This window comes from Morone saxatilis, unplaced genomic scaffold, assembly GCF_004916995.1.
Source record: "Morone saxatilis isolate NCDOM2014 unplaced genomic scaffold, NCSU_SB_2.0 Contig2, whole genome shotgun sequence".
Classification (NCBI taxonomy): Eukaryota; Metazoa; Chordata; class Actinopteri; family Moronidae; genus Morone; species Morone saxatilis.
In genome coordinates, this window is record NW_023339762.1 from 3,019,691 (window position 1) to 3,032,219 (window position 12,529).

At 41.2% G+C, this 12,529-nt stretch overlaps 1 protein-coding gene across 2 annotated transcripts in view; it reads right to left on the reverse strand.

Annotated features, from left to right (window-relative positions):
• Positions 1-157: 157 nt before the first annotated feature.
• far1 (fatty acyl CoA reductase 1) overlaps positions 158-12,529 on the reverse strand; it is a gene marked incomplete at its 5' end in the record, with an annotated part of 15,608 nt that continues 3,236 nt past the window's right edge. Inside the window, 4 exon segments of one of the 2 annotated variants that reach the window (XM_035664604.1) lie at positions 158-3,843; positions 4,939-5,066; positions 6,846-6,975; positions 9,072-9,243. In XM_035664604.1, the coding sequence (XP_035520497.1) occupies positions 3,684-3,843; positions 4,939-5,066; positions 6,846-6,975; positions 9,072-9,243 (590 nt within the window). 2 annotated transcript variants of the gene reach the window in all.

Genomic DNA, 12,529 nt, shown 5'->3' on the forward strand with positions numbered 1-12,529 from the left:
GGGCACTAATAATCCTCCTTGGGACATTACCAGCTGGACAGATTGAGACTAATGCTTCATTTGTTTTCACTGATAATCATGCTGCCATTCCCTGGTTGAGTCTCTGATGATGACGACTCCTCTACTACAAAATTTAAAAAAAAGTCTTAATCAGGAAGAGGATTAAACAGTTTATTCCTTTTTTTGGTTTACAAACAAAAGGCACCCATCGATTTATTGTTTTTGGAGTTTCACATCGACTGTGGCAAGAACTCCTTTTCCCAAAGTGAACACACTGACCTATGCCCATCACGCTGCTTAAAGTAGCAGCGATGAAACGAGTCGCCTCAAGAACCACATAAACACCACTTTTTAAATGAACATTTACACACATTGACCAATCTGAATGCAATCAGAAGAAAACATACAAGCATTCTAGTGCAGCCTACGCATATGGACCCATGTTGACTGTGTAAAAAGGAGCAAACAATCATGGCCATACACAGGCCATCAACTGACACACGTAGGAGAGAAAAAAAAACAAAAACAAAAAAAAAGACTGGTAACATTTTTACATGAAAACATTGCATCAACAGGTTTTAGCAGGAAAACCATTCTTCCAATAACCATAAGGAAAGAGCATTTAGTCCTAGAAAAGCCTGATGGAAAAACAAACCAAATACAGAATTACATTATTATATACAGAACCAGTTTAATCACCAAATCCAAATGAGTTACAAAAGCTGCAATCCATTATTCAAAATCAATCAAAATCTTTGATTGATTTGAATAATGGATCAATGGAACTGTAAGTGGAGTTAATGCTGATGTTACTTGTGTACAATGCCCTGTTAGATGAACAAACCATTGATATGATTCAGTAGTTCCTGACATGAAAAGGACCCATTCATTGTTCTCACTTCTCAAACCACAAGAGCAAGCCTGAAGAAAACCCTGAATTAGACACGCCATTGCCCCGCCCCCCAAACAACTAAACAAGAGCATGACAGCCATTCACCATCACAAAACTGACCTACTCAATCACACAGTCACAAGGAAATGGAGTTACAACAGCAAAAATGTATCGCACGGCACTCCAACAAACAAATAGTTGCTTTATATGACAATTACAGGCAATTATAGTATTGTTTATTTCTTGTTTTAGGAGTCAGAGGAAGATTCTGGCTGTGCAAACAAGTCAGGCTGCGTTATTAGATTACATTCAAAAAAAAGTATGAGAGAAAGTATGTGTACATTTACAGTAAATTCAAATGACAAGCAACTTATGACAGTTAATTCTGCTCTGAACATACTGCACTTATGTTTACATACTTAAGTATTTAAGTTGGTTCAGTAAGCTTGTGTCAGTAAAATAGCCACGCAATGTAATTAGCATAAAAATACATCTGTTCCGTTATATTTTGAAGTCTACCTAAATAAAGCTGTACACAATATAATTAGAAAACGTAGATCTGATTGCTCTCTTTTCACATTGTTAGAATATTGAAAAAAAGTTCAGGCACGATTCACACTTGCACATCTTTCCAAAAGGGTGCATCTTTCCACCAGGTCACATGATCCTATGTAAAATGGCTCATGCTGGGAGTGTGAAAAAGACCAAAATCACATTCCTTAATGAATCCAGGACATTCACAGGACGTACACGTAGGTGTTTGAAGTTGCTATGGCCTAAGACACTCAGAGGACACATGCAAGCACAACCAAAGATCAGCACACACACACACAGACATGGACGGACACACACACACACACACACACACACACACCTTCAAACATTATAGTGTGCTGAAGAAACAGGTAACAGACGAAATATCAAGTGCACAGGTAAACCTCAGGTATGTTAACTGAAGACTTAATATGGCAATGAGGGTTAATTCTTATGAAAAAATCTAGAGAAACTGGAAAAATGCAGCCTTAGATTATGTGGCCAGTTCTGTGACAAGTCAACATTTCTGGTCTGAAAAGGCAAATTTCTTATGTCGCATGATGAAGGCAACAGAATGGTCCAACAGCAGGTTATAAACAGCACAAGCACATGACGAGTCCTGCATACATGTATTTACAGAAGCATCTAAGATAATAAAGTAACATGACAAATATGACCTATAAAAGTACTTGAGAGGAAAATGACTGAAGTCAAGTAAACCAAAGCTTTCACAAAGATGGTGAGCTACAGTCAGAGCTACCTGAAAAGTAGTGTACTAACAAAGACCAATGATCACCTACATTATATATCCATGACTCAATATGTGTAACAGTGCTGAGAGCATTTAAATTCTCAAGCATAATGGAGAAAAAGCCATAAGTGACAAAATTTCTCCTCCAATTCCATCTGTCTCATCCTCTACTGAGCTACGAGTCTGTTAGCTAAGAGGTATTTTGGCAAAAATAGCTTTAAGACTGTCACATATGACGAAAAGGAACCTGTAGAAGAAGAAGCTTGATTTGCAAGATCTGCTGATGCAAGAATGATCAGTTTGTAGGCACTGGACAAAGCTGTCGTATTACAATCTACATTGTGCTTGGTCATAATTAGGGAACTAGCCACTGCCGTTCACTGGGGACACACAGGACTGCATTGTTGGTATTGACTGTGTGCCTTTGACAAGCAGAAACCGTGAAACACAGCCACTCTTGGCTGGCCATGGGTCAGTAGAAGCGAGCCACCCCTGCCACAAAAACCCCTGCAATGTCAACTTTCCCTTAACACCAAGCTGTCAGTGCAACTGTCACATTGGTTGAAATGGCTTTGGTCTTGGGGTTACAAGGAAAAGACAGAATTTTAACAATGATTCCTCGACCAGCCTGTCTCTGAACAAGCCTTCACAGACTCCACAGACTCATACAGAACCATCCTTCAGCTGCTTACAACCACATGTGTACAACCAGCTCCACTGCCCCAGAAGCTGAGTGAAGCTTATGCTTTGCCAAGCAAATGCTGCCGTCAGATGAAAACCCTAGGAAACCCTGCTTATTGGACATTTTTGTTTTGGCTTTTTAGGACATTTTATTAAGCCTCACTGACAAGAACCACACAAACCTCATGGGAGGAAGAAAAAAAGGAAAACAAAAAATTGTGAGTTATGTTTTCAGGTGACAGCAGAGAAATATAACTGACACAGCACTTGGAGTGGTTATTCTTCAATGAAAGATTACATATACAGAAGCCTGGACTGACTCAAAACCAGCTGAGGATTGTTGCAGCAGAGCATCATCCAATGCATAGCTTTGTTTTGCAGGCAGGCAGCCAGGCGAGCAGACGGATGACAGAGCAGGTTAGGGTGCACTGGAGCTTGAAGACTGCAGGAGTCAATCTGGCACCAAAGGGGGGCTGGATTGAGTGGAAACAGAATAGAGGGTGTGTGTGGTCCTGCTTCTTTAGCTAGTCCAAGGGTTGTTAGCCTGGGCAAGATAAATGCATGCCTTGTGTTTTATTAAATGCTAGACAGATCTGAAATATGCAATATTTAGACAGCTGTGGACTCCAGGCTCCTCCAGTAGCTCTGTCTGTGTTCACGGGTTTAATGGTTCCATGTGATCCTTGAGAATCAGGGCAAACATGGGGCCACAGACAGACAGCATGGTAGCATTTTAGGGGTTTGGGCATCTCTCATCATCCACAGCCGGTTCCTCCATTTCTTTGCCCCTCCGCCTGGCCCCCCTGCGGCCCCGCCCCGGGCTCATTATCTCATTGTGGAGGAAGCTCTGAAGTAGGAGAGGAATTTGAAGCAGAGGCTCACCACGAAGTACCAGATGTTTCTGGCCATCTGGGACCGGGCGATGAAGACACGCCAGATGAACACCACCAGGATGGTGTTGAAGGTGTAGCGGATGTTCCTCAGCCTGGGAAACAGACACACAAATGAGACAAATCGTAGACTTCAAAAGGAGGAATCCAATTTTGGGTTTTGCCATGGCAAAGGTATGAAGTGAGAAAAATTGCTTTAGGGATGTACCCAATTCAGAAGTTTGTCAGTCGAATCAGATTTGGCTGTTTGATACAAATATTCAACTATTTGTTACGTTTACCAGCACTAGACTAAACATGAAAAGCAGCAACATGAGTTTTTAGCCTACCCCACACTTTATTTGCTGTTCTTCCTCCTCTGTGATGTGAAAACATCAGATTCATAGTAAAAGTGTGCATCCTGCTTATTGTTCAGCAGAAGAGACGCTCCATGGTGCGCTGAGATGTTACAGCTGCAGAGTCATAGAAGATGGCAGTAGACAGTTGTACCACTGTCTGGTTCAAAAGCAAACTTCACTGACAGTCAGCACCGAAAGCAGAGTGTAAGAGCAGCCACTGCCTGCTGTCCAGCGTTCTATTATTAACACTTGTCTCTGCCTCCATCACAGTGATTTTTGGTCATTTTCAAAGTCACTTTGTAAAGTTTACAGCCTGCCATGCTGTCGCACTGTGAACAATGACGCAGCTAAAAAGAAAAACTAAAGATTCGACAGAAAAAATACATGTCGGCTCGCACAGTTTAATAGTTTTTTCTGAACAAAAAACAAACCATAGCCCAGTTATCTCTTTAGTTCTCACAGATGTTAGATGTGCCATTTTTAAATAATGCCTGTTCCTTTTAATTCCTTGAACATTTTTGCATGCTGAATTATTCACGAGCTTTGTTAAAGCTGAGAGGATTACTGCCACTGTGACTATCCACTCCAGAACAATTTGGCTTTGACCGCTCATATTCCTGACAAATGTGAAAGACATCAGTAGTTAATGGAAGGATGAACTGAAGTAGTTGAAAATCCAAAGGACATTTAAGTGCCAATGCAGAGCTGTACTGTATGGTGACCTAGATGAAATGAAAGCCGCCTACTCTCTACAAGAGAACGGCAGCTGTCTATAAGAGCTCGGCACATACAGCATTTCTTCCTGTGTCTGTATTTGTTGGCAGAATTCCAGATGTGATTCCACAGACTTACTTGTTAAGGTGTTTGCGTGCAGCAGGCAGGCCCGACAGCTCTTCGTTGAGGACGTATTTTTTGGTGCCCATGCAGTAACTTTCCATGTACTCTGCCCAGTGTAGCTGACGCACATCAAAATTAAACATCTACAGTGAGGACAGAAAAAAAAAAAAACACAACAGAAACTTTCAGTAAACTTCATTAACTAAATGTCAACTTTTCAGTGACTGACAAGAAGTGTAGTCTTCAGCAATGACATTTATTATCTAAGATTTAACTGATTTAAAAATCTTCTTGTCGAGTTGGTGATTGGGGTACCAAAAGATATTTGGGAGTATAGAGAAGTAAAAAAAAGATTATAAACAAAGATTAATATCAAGGCAAAACAAAAGTAAAACAGTAAATATAAGAAAACACTACAAAGCAATAAAAACAAAAGTCTCCAGCCATGCTAGCAACTCTGTGAGGCTATACCCGAGCACAGCAGTGCTTTGAGCCAAATGCTAATGTTAGCATGCACAGTGACAATGCCAACATTCTGGTGCTGAGCAGATACATTTACTAGATTTACAATCTTAGTTTAGCTTTAGGTTTTTGAATCATAAAACAAGTATTGGAACAAAATTTATTTGTCGCTACGCTAGAAGTCAGATGAAGTCTATAGGCTTCAACCTCTGGGGACCATGAATGTTACAGCAATGCATCCAATAGTTTTAATATTTGTGTATCTGCTGACATGTCACTGATGTACTGTATCTGGATTAGACAATACTGGAGCATAATATTGGCCTCCCACTATATCTGCTCTATCATCAACAAACTGACATTTTAAAAAGTCATTAGCCAGCATTTATTACAGAAAAACAAGAAATTGTAATTATGTGCCTATTTTGCAGCCTTTGTCTTACAGCAGACATGTTTACTTTTCACAGTAAGAAAAGCATGGGGGTTACTATTAACATGTCAGCAGCTAAATGGAATTCAGCCATCATTGGCATCATAATTTACACCTGCACGTTTCCTACTGTGACATGTCAAGAAAAAAAAATTTGTAGGCACAATACAGCGGATAAATGGGGAGGAAAAAAATAAAAAAAATAAAAAAATCAATCATTTGTCTGCATGGGAATTTAAGATACCAAAGCAAAGAGCTGCACTGAGCTGTAGCAGACTGCAAATTGGGCTGGCAGAGCAGAGCTTCAGCTGGCTTTGGCCTAATTTAACCCCCAGTGGGTGCTGTCCACAATTCGGGGAGAATAAAGGTTGATCATTAGCTGAGAGATGAGGAAGGCACAGTGGCACATGGCTCCTGTTTGGATCAGTGAGGTGGAGTCACTATTAGTAGCTTTGGAGGCAGAGTCTGCCTTTTAGTCAGCACCCAGGGAATTTAGGTTCTCAGTCCCAGAGCAGCCTTTAGCTTTTTGTGGTGGGAGAAAGGCAGTGCAGAATTAACACTCATTTCAAGAGTTACATTTTCAGTATGAAATATGTTTAGCACTATTCTAGACTTACTAATGTAATATAGTATTAGCTTATTTTGTCATCGGATATGCTTCGGTAAAGAGAACAAAGACAAAACGTCAGTGCCTCATAGTACAGGAACAATGGGTCTAATGTGTAAACAGGACATAAAGTAAAAATCTTTCCCTTCACCAACACGCCCTCCACAATTGCAGATTCCTTCATCCTGAACGACGTCTCTGTTCACTACAAACTGACGTCACCAGTGAACAAATGATTCTCTATTGTAGCCTACTATAAGACATTAACGCAGTGTTAAAACTGTCTGCCATCTCTGCAGTGTGTGTGTATATAGGTCTGTGTTGTGTGGTGGGGGCAGACATTGAGGGACAAAATTTGAATGACGTGAAAGAGACCAATCTTGTTTCAAATAACAAGATTACTGTCATCTGTGTCCTCCCTACCTTCTTATCCTCGGGGCTCATCTGGGCCATCAGCATGGTGACATTGTCGGTGTTCCACACCCAGGAGTGACTGGTGAAATACTCCAGGACCATCATGGCTTTGTGGAGGCGAGTAATCGTCTTCATCATCCTATGATAAATGAGCCGCGAAAGGAAAGGTGGAAAAGGGAGGCAGGAAGATGAGGAAAGAATAACATTGAAATGGACAGAAGGTGATGGTGGTGTAGGGCCAACACATAGAAGAGGGACGATGCAGGAGGAGGAGTGTGGCAGGTAAAGAAGTGGAGTAGAGAGGTCGGATGGACAGAGGGAGGGGGTGGAAATATGAGAGAAGAGTGAATGATGACAGAGAGGAGGAATAACGAATGAGGGGCAGGACAGGGTTCCATGGAAGAACAGAGGCAGAAGTTAAAGAAAAAGTAACACAATGTGCCTTTGTAGCAAAGGTCTTGTATACGAGTTCTTTACAGTCTACAGGTAAGGATTTGATTAAGCAGATTTGGGTGCAACATATGTATGCGACAATTTGAGTTGTACAGTGCTATGTGTTTGTACACCTCTTGATCTTCAGTGATCTAAACTTGTGCCTACAACTTGAATCGCTGTCCTGTGAAAACCATAATCTTAAATTTAATCTTAATTAAAAAATGAAAATCGGAAATGCATGGTTTTCATTGGACAGCTACAATATGCAACGTCAGTTCCAGTTCAATTTTTATTTTAGGATTTCATTAACATCCTAAAAAGGCAAACAGCAGTTCACACCAAGAACGTTCTACAGATTAGGTCTAGAAATGTTATTATACAATGATTCACTTTACAAATTTTCCAGAGAGGCTGTCCAAACTTTGTTATAGCACTGTAAGTAGTCAGGTCTCCCCTGGGGACAGTGACTGATACAGATCAGCTGAGGACTAACTAGATGTAATCTCTGTGCACACCAGGAGGACAGACAACACCCTTTCAAAAGGGACCCATGAACCAAATTTAGGTCAGACAGATTCAATATTTTACTCAAAATAACACAAGTAAAATTCCGGAGACTCAGATATCCTGTGTACATAACAGTGTCCTCCTGTTAACACAAGTGAATCCAGTTAATACACTTCATTTCAGTGTTAGTTCAGAGTTAGGGCATCATAATTTAAGTGATGATCATTCAAAACCAATTAAAATGCTGTGGTAATTAGTGTGAGAATTGGTGGTGGGAATGTAAAAACAGCAGTGCCCGTTATTGTGAGGGTTGAAAGGGGGTCTCTGAGTCTTTAAACTGCACATTATGTGTTATTCAGCAAAATTAAGTAAATATTTATCAGGATTTGAATTGCATGGCTCCAACTATTTCAAACTGTTATAAATAAATAAAAAGAAAAGCTTAAACCAATGATTGGCATGTTATATTTTGGATGAAAATAAACATTTCCACATATTGAGGCAGATTAAGATGACTCAGATTCCTCCTGTGAAAGTGAATGATTCAGAGGGCGTAACAGACATGCATGGTTGATCAGCACATAGAGACAGAGATAACCATTACTTAGAGCTGGTGACATACCCAACTAGGATCAAATCACACTCCTACAATCTGAGTTAGCTACTAAGCCAAATTAATTTCAGACAGCCAAATACTGTGTGATACTCAGCCAATAAAAACATTGTGGAAGAATGCTTGGCACTGCGCAACATCTAAGGTCTAAAATACCTGCGGCTTGTAGTCAACACATCAAGGTGGATACCAATCAATTAACATGCATAGGGGTTGTATTCAGCGGGACGAGATCAGCCCCCGACTGGACAACTTTTTTTTTAAATGACCAAGAAGTCCAATGGTGCCTTAGGATTTTCCGCGATTGGGTGAAGTGGGGGGATGAAAATAATGGATGTCATGTTCCAAGCATGATTCACAAAAAGACAAGTCTTCTTTGAATAAAAAAATAAATAAATTATAGTTTAAAAAAAAAGAAGAAAAAAAACGTGCTCTGAAGGGGGTCAAATATGGTTGTCATGACTCTGTACTAACAAAGTCCAGCTGATGCCATAAGGTCAAGTAAAGACACAGCAAATATTTCTTTCCCTGGACCCTTCCTTGTCCCCACCATCCCATTTAACCAGTCAGTGAAAAAACTAAACAAAAAACACAGTGAGGAAGGGTGGGTTTGTGGGAAAGGTGGGGACTGACTGGCAAGGGGGGAAGAGTGCAGGAGGGGGGCAGTTTTGCAACCTTACCGGGGCTTGCGGCGTGTCAGCATGAGATAGCTGTCATAGAGCAGGGCTGGCAGCGTGTGGCTGACAGTGGTCCAGTACTGATTAGTAAAGGGGTTGGAGCGCAGATTGACATTGGGCCTTCTGAAGGCCTGCTCTAAGGGATTGGTCTTGAAGGTCATGTTTATACAGTACTCTGTAGGAGAGAGATACACATATGACAGGACAAGGAGGACACAGAGAAGGCGAGATGAGGAAGAATGTTTCCTCCTCCTACTGATACTAAGCAAGGTGCAGGCCCTGTGGAATGGCTTGACCACTGCTAGCCATAGCTAGTCATGACATCTGAAGGACTGCAGATCTTTAAGTAGCTGGATTTTAAAAAGGTGACAGATCCAGTTCACTTAACTGTGGTGTGACAATTTAAAAGCTAGCAGAGCTTTCTCAAAAGGGCCAACACCTGTGTTGGGTTCCCAAAGACGTATTCAGACTGAAGTCCACCTTAGTCCATTTATCAGCTGGACTGAGATGGCCTTAGTGCTGACATTTTGGGAACCCAACTGAGAATACCAACATTGCAAGTAGCATGATGTAAAGAGTGCAGAACCCATCAGGAGAGCAGCTGGGTTATACATTCTTCAACTCCCAACAAAACTGCACACAAGCATAATGTAATACATTAGCATCGCAGCTAGGACATTAGGCTACTACACGAAAAGAAAAGTGACAGGACTAAAGCAGCAGAGATGTGTTTGCGTGTGTGTGTGAGAGGGGGGGGGGGCACATTATCACTGTCACTTATTTCTACATGGGGATGAACTCAAGAATAAATGTGTCCTTCTGCACTGTCTCCCAGAGTAACAGGTCCCCTCCAGACATGTATTCAGACATTAATGCAAACAGTCTGCTTGGAATAATAATGTGGATCTGATGTGTTTTTTCAGGGATGGGAATTGATCAGTCCCTCCAGGAGTGAACGTGCATTCAGTCCCAGGTCTTTATTTGTATATCAGTGTTTTAGTGCCAGTGTCACGGTCAAATGTGAAAAGTTAAATGTTTTTCAGCATACTGAACAAAGTTATCCCATTATAACAAGAAACCTTTCTTGTTATAACGCTGTATTATTTATCTTGTTATAACGTGAAATGTTTCATGTTATAACAAGATAAATAGTATATATGTTATTAGTAGTTCAGTGTTATAACTAAATGAATTGTTATAACAATGAAGTTTTCACATTATAATGTGATACTGATCTGATCTGGTTTTCGCTGTGGAGACAGTAAAGAGAGTCTGAGTGAGGTTAGGGTTCGTCCCGAGGTCTCCTGTCTGACTTTAGATCCACTGAGTCTCGGTGTGTTTGTGTCTCAGGGAACCTCGTGACTGAAGGGCGCTGACCATGCAACATTTGTGTCCTGACATCTGCGTACTGTCGGCTGTGTAATGAAGGGAATAACATGATATTTGTGATTGAACACTTCTACTATCTTTATGTGTCCCTGTTGTCCAGAGTTGTCTGAGTCTTTTGTTAAAGGGCCGCTCCACAGATTCTACATCCAGATCAGTTTGCTCCTCACAGAGAACGACTCAGCTGGTAAAGGCTGTCGGTTGTCTTCTATGGCTGTGGAACTTTCTCAAGTATGAAACAATACCCTCGATGATGTCATCTGAGTTGTCTTTTCTTTGGACAAAATGTTTTCAACAGGATGCCTGTGTGTGTTACAGTGCGGAGGTTTGTAAGACGTGGGCATTTTCTAGGCATGGACATTCAGTGGGATGTACAGCCTGTAAAAGTCCAGTTATCTCTGCCTGTGCTGCATTGAGTTTGAATATTATTATTTCTGTCATGGGTCCCCTGACTTTATGGAAGTACAATAATGAATTGCTGCAACATCCTTTTAACATTTAGAAAACAGAATGGGTTTTAAAGCTGTTGCAAGTAACTTAAAAAAAAAAAATAAGATAAGATTATATGTGAAAAAAATCTGGTCCGTCCTAGTGCTCTTTATGGCATCTGCAACAATCTGCTGCGTCTGAACAGCTCTGATTGGTTGTTTCTTTTTTCAGAAATCCTTATAAATGCCATTAGAAGCACTAGGAGGAGCTGGAGAAACCAGATTTTATCCCCAGATATCTGTCTGGCCGACCGCAGTCAGGTACACACATGCTTCAAATGTCCCTTTTTGCAATCAGATAGCTCAAGGCCTAAAGCCTAAGGCTAAAGGCCCTTCTCCTGCAGGATTAGTTTGTTAGATGCTAGTAAAGTTGTTGCCTTCAGCTCGGAGAGGCGTTTAGTCCTGGGACAAAATCAATGTCTGTGACACAGTCTACAGCAGTAATGCTCCATCCATTCCTCGGGGTCCAAAGTGCTGCTGTGTTTTTTTCCCTGCTAGTTTAAATTCACCTGGCGTCCCAGTCCAAATAAGTCTCTGATTAGGCGTCTAGAATGAAAACTGCCTGGTAGAATAAAAAATAAGCAGCGGTCTGGACCCTGGAGGCTGAATCTCAGGACCAGTGGTGCACCAGCTACAAATACTTTAATAAAACGACAGCGGTTGTGGTTGTTGGCAGGATTGCCTGCCTCCATCACAACAAAAGTGTTGCTTATGTGTCCCGACCCTGAAGCCTTGTGTAATCGCGTTCATTTGTTTCCCCCCCCACACTATTTTGTGTTTATCTTTTTTTTCTGCATCATATCGCTTCTATCCTGGAATTTCAAAAAGGCAGAGGAGTTTCATATTCTTAATAAATTCCTTCCAACATAACACCATTCCCAGGCAGCTATGTCACTTCCTCTGCTGCAATTTAACATCAAATCTTAAAAACCAATCAGTGCCTGAATAGACCAAAAATGGTGCAAGTAACTCTTAATTCAGCAAAACCTGAACACCAACATAACCTAAAGCTGTTTTTTATCCTTTTTAACAAGGACACTTTCAGTTAGAGTTAAGCTATGTGTTTACAATGGAGACCAAAAGTCCAAAAACCCTAACCCTAACCCCTAACTGTAACCCAACCATAACTTGCCACGGGTGGTTTGGGGGATATGCAGCAAAGCATCGAAGTAGTTATTTTTTAGGCAATTATTAACAACTTTTACTGATCTACCCATTGGAAACCCGTACTGAGGTTCCAGACTGGTGACCTCAGTGGTGGGTACAGCCATGCTCACCAGAGGTGGTGGTACTCAATGGAAGTAAGGTAACTCATGTGCTGGTACTGTACTGGTGAGGCACTGCCTTCAATCACATACGGGCTCAGAATAATGAGAGGGAAAGCCAAATGATAAATTGAGCCGTGTTATGAGCGTAGACACTGATTTAGCGTGTTGATGGAAGCCACGCTGCGCCTCAGACCTTAGCAAAGAAAAACCTGTCTTACAAGTTGTGCATCAAGCTGGACTGTGCCACGTTTTTGCCTGACCATTCCTGCCCTGCTTCTCACTTCCACTGAGCATTTTTTAATTGCCCTCTGGTTCGGGC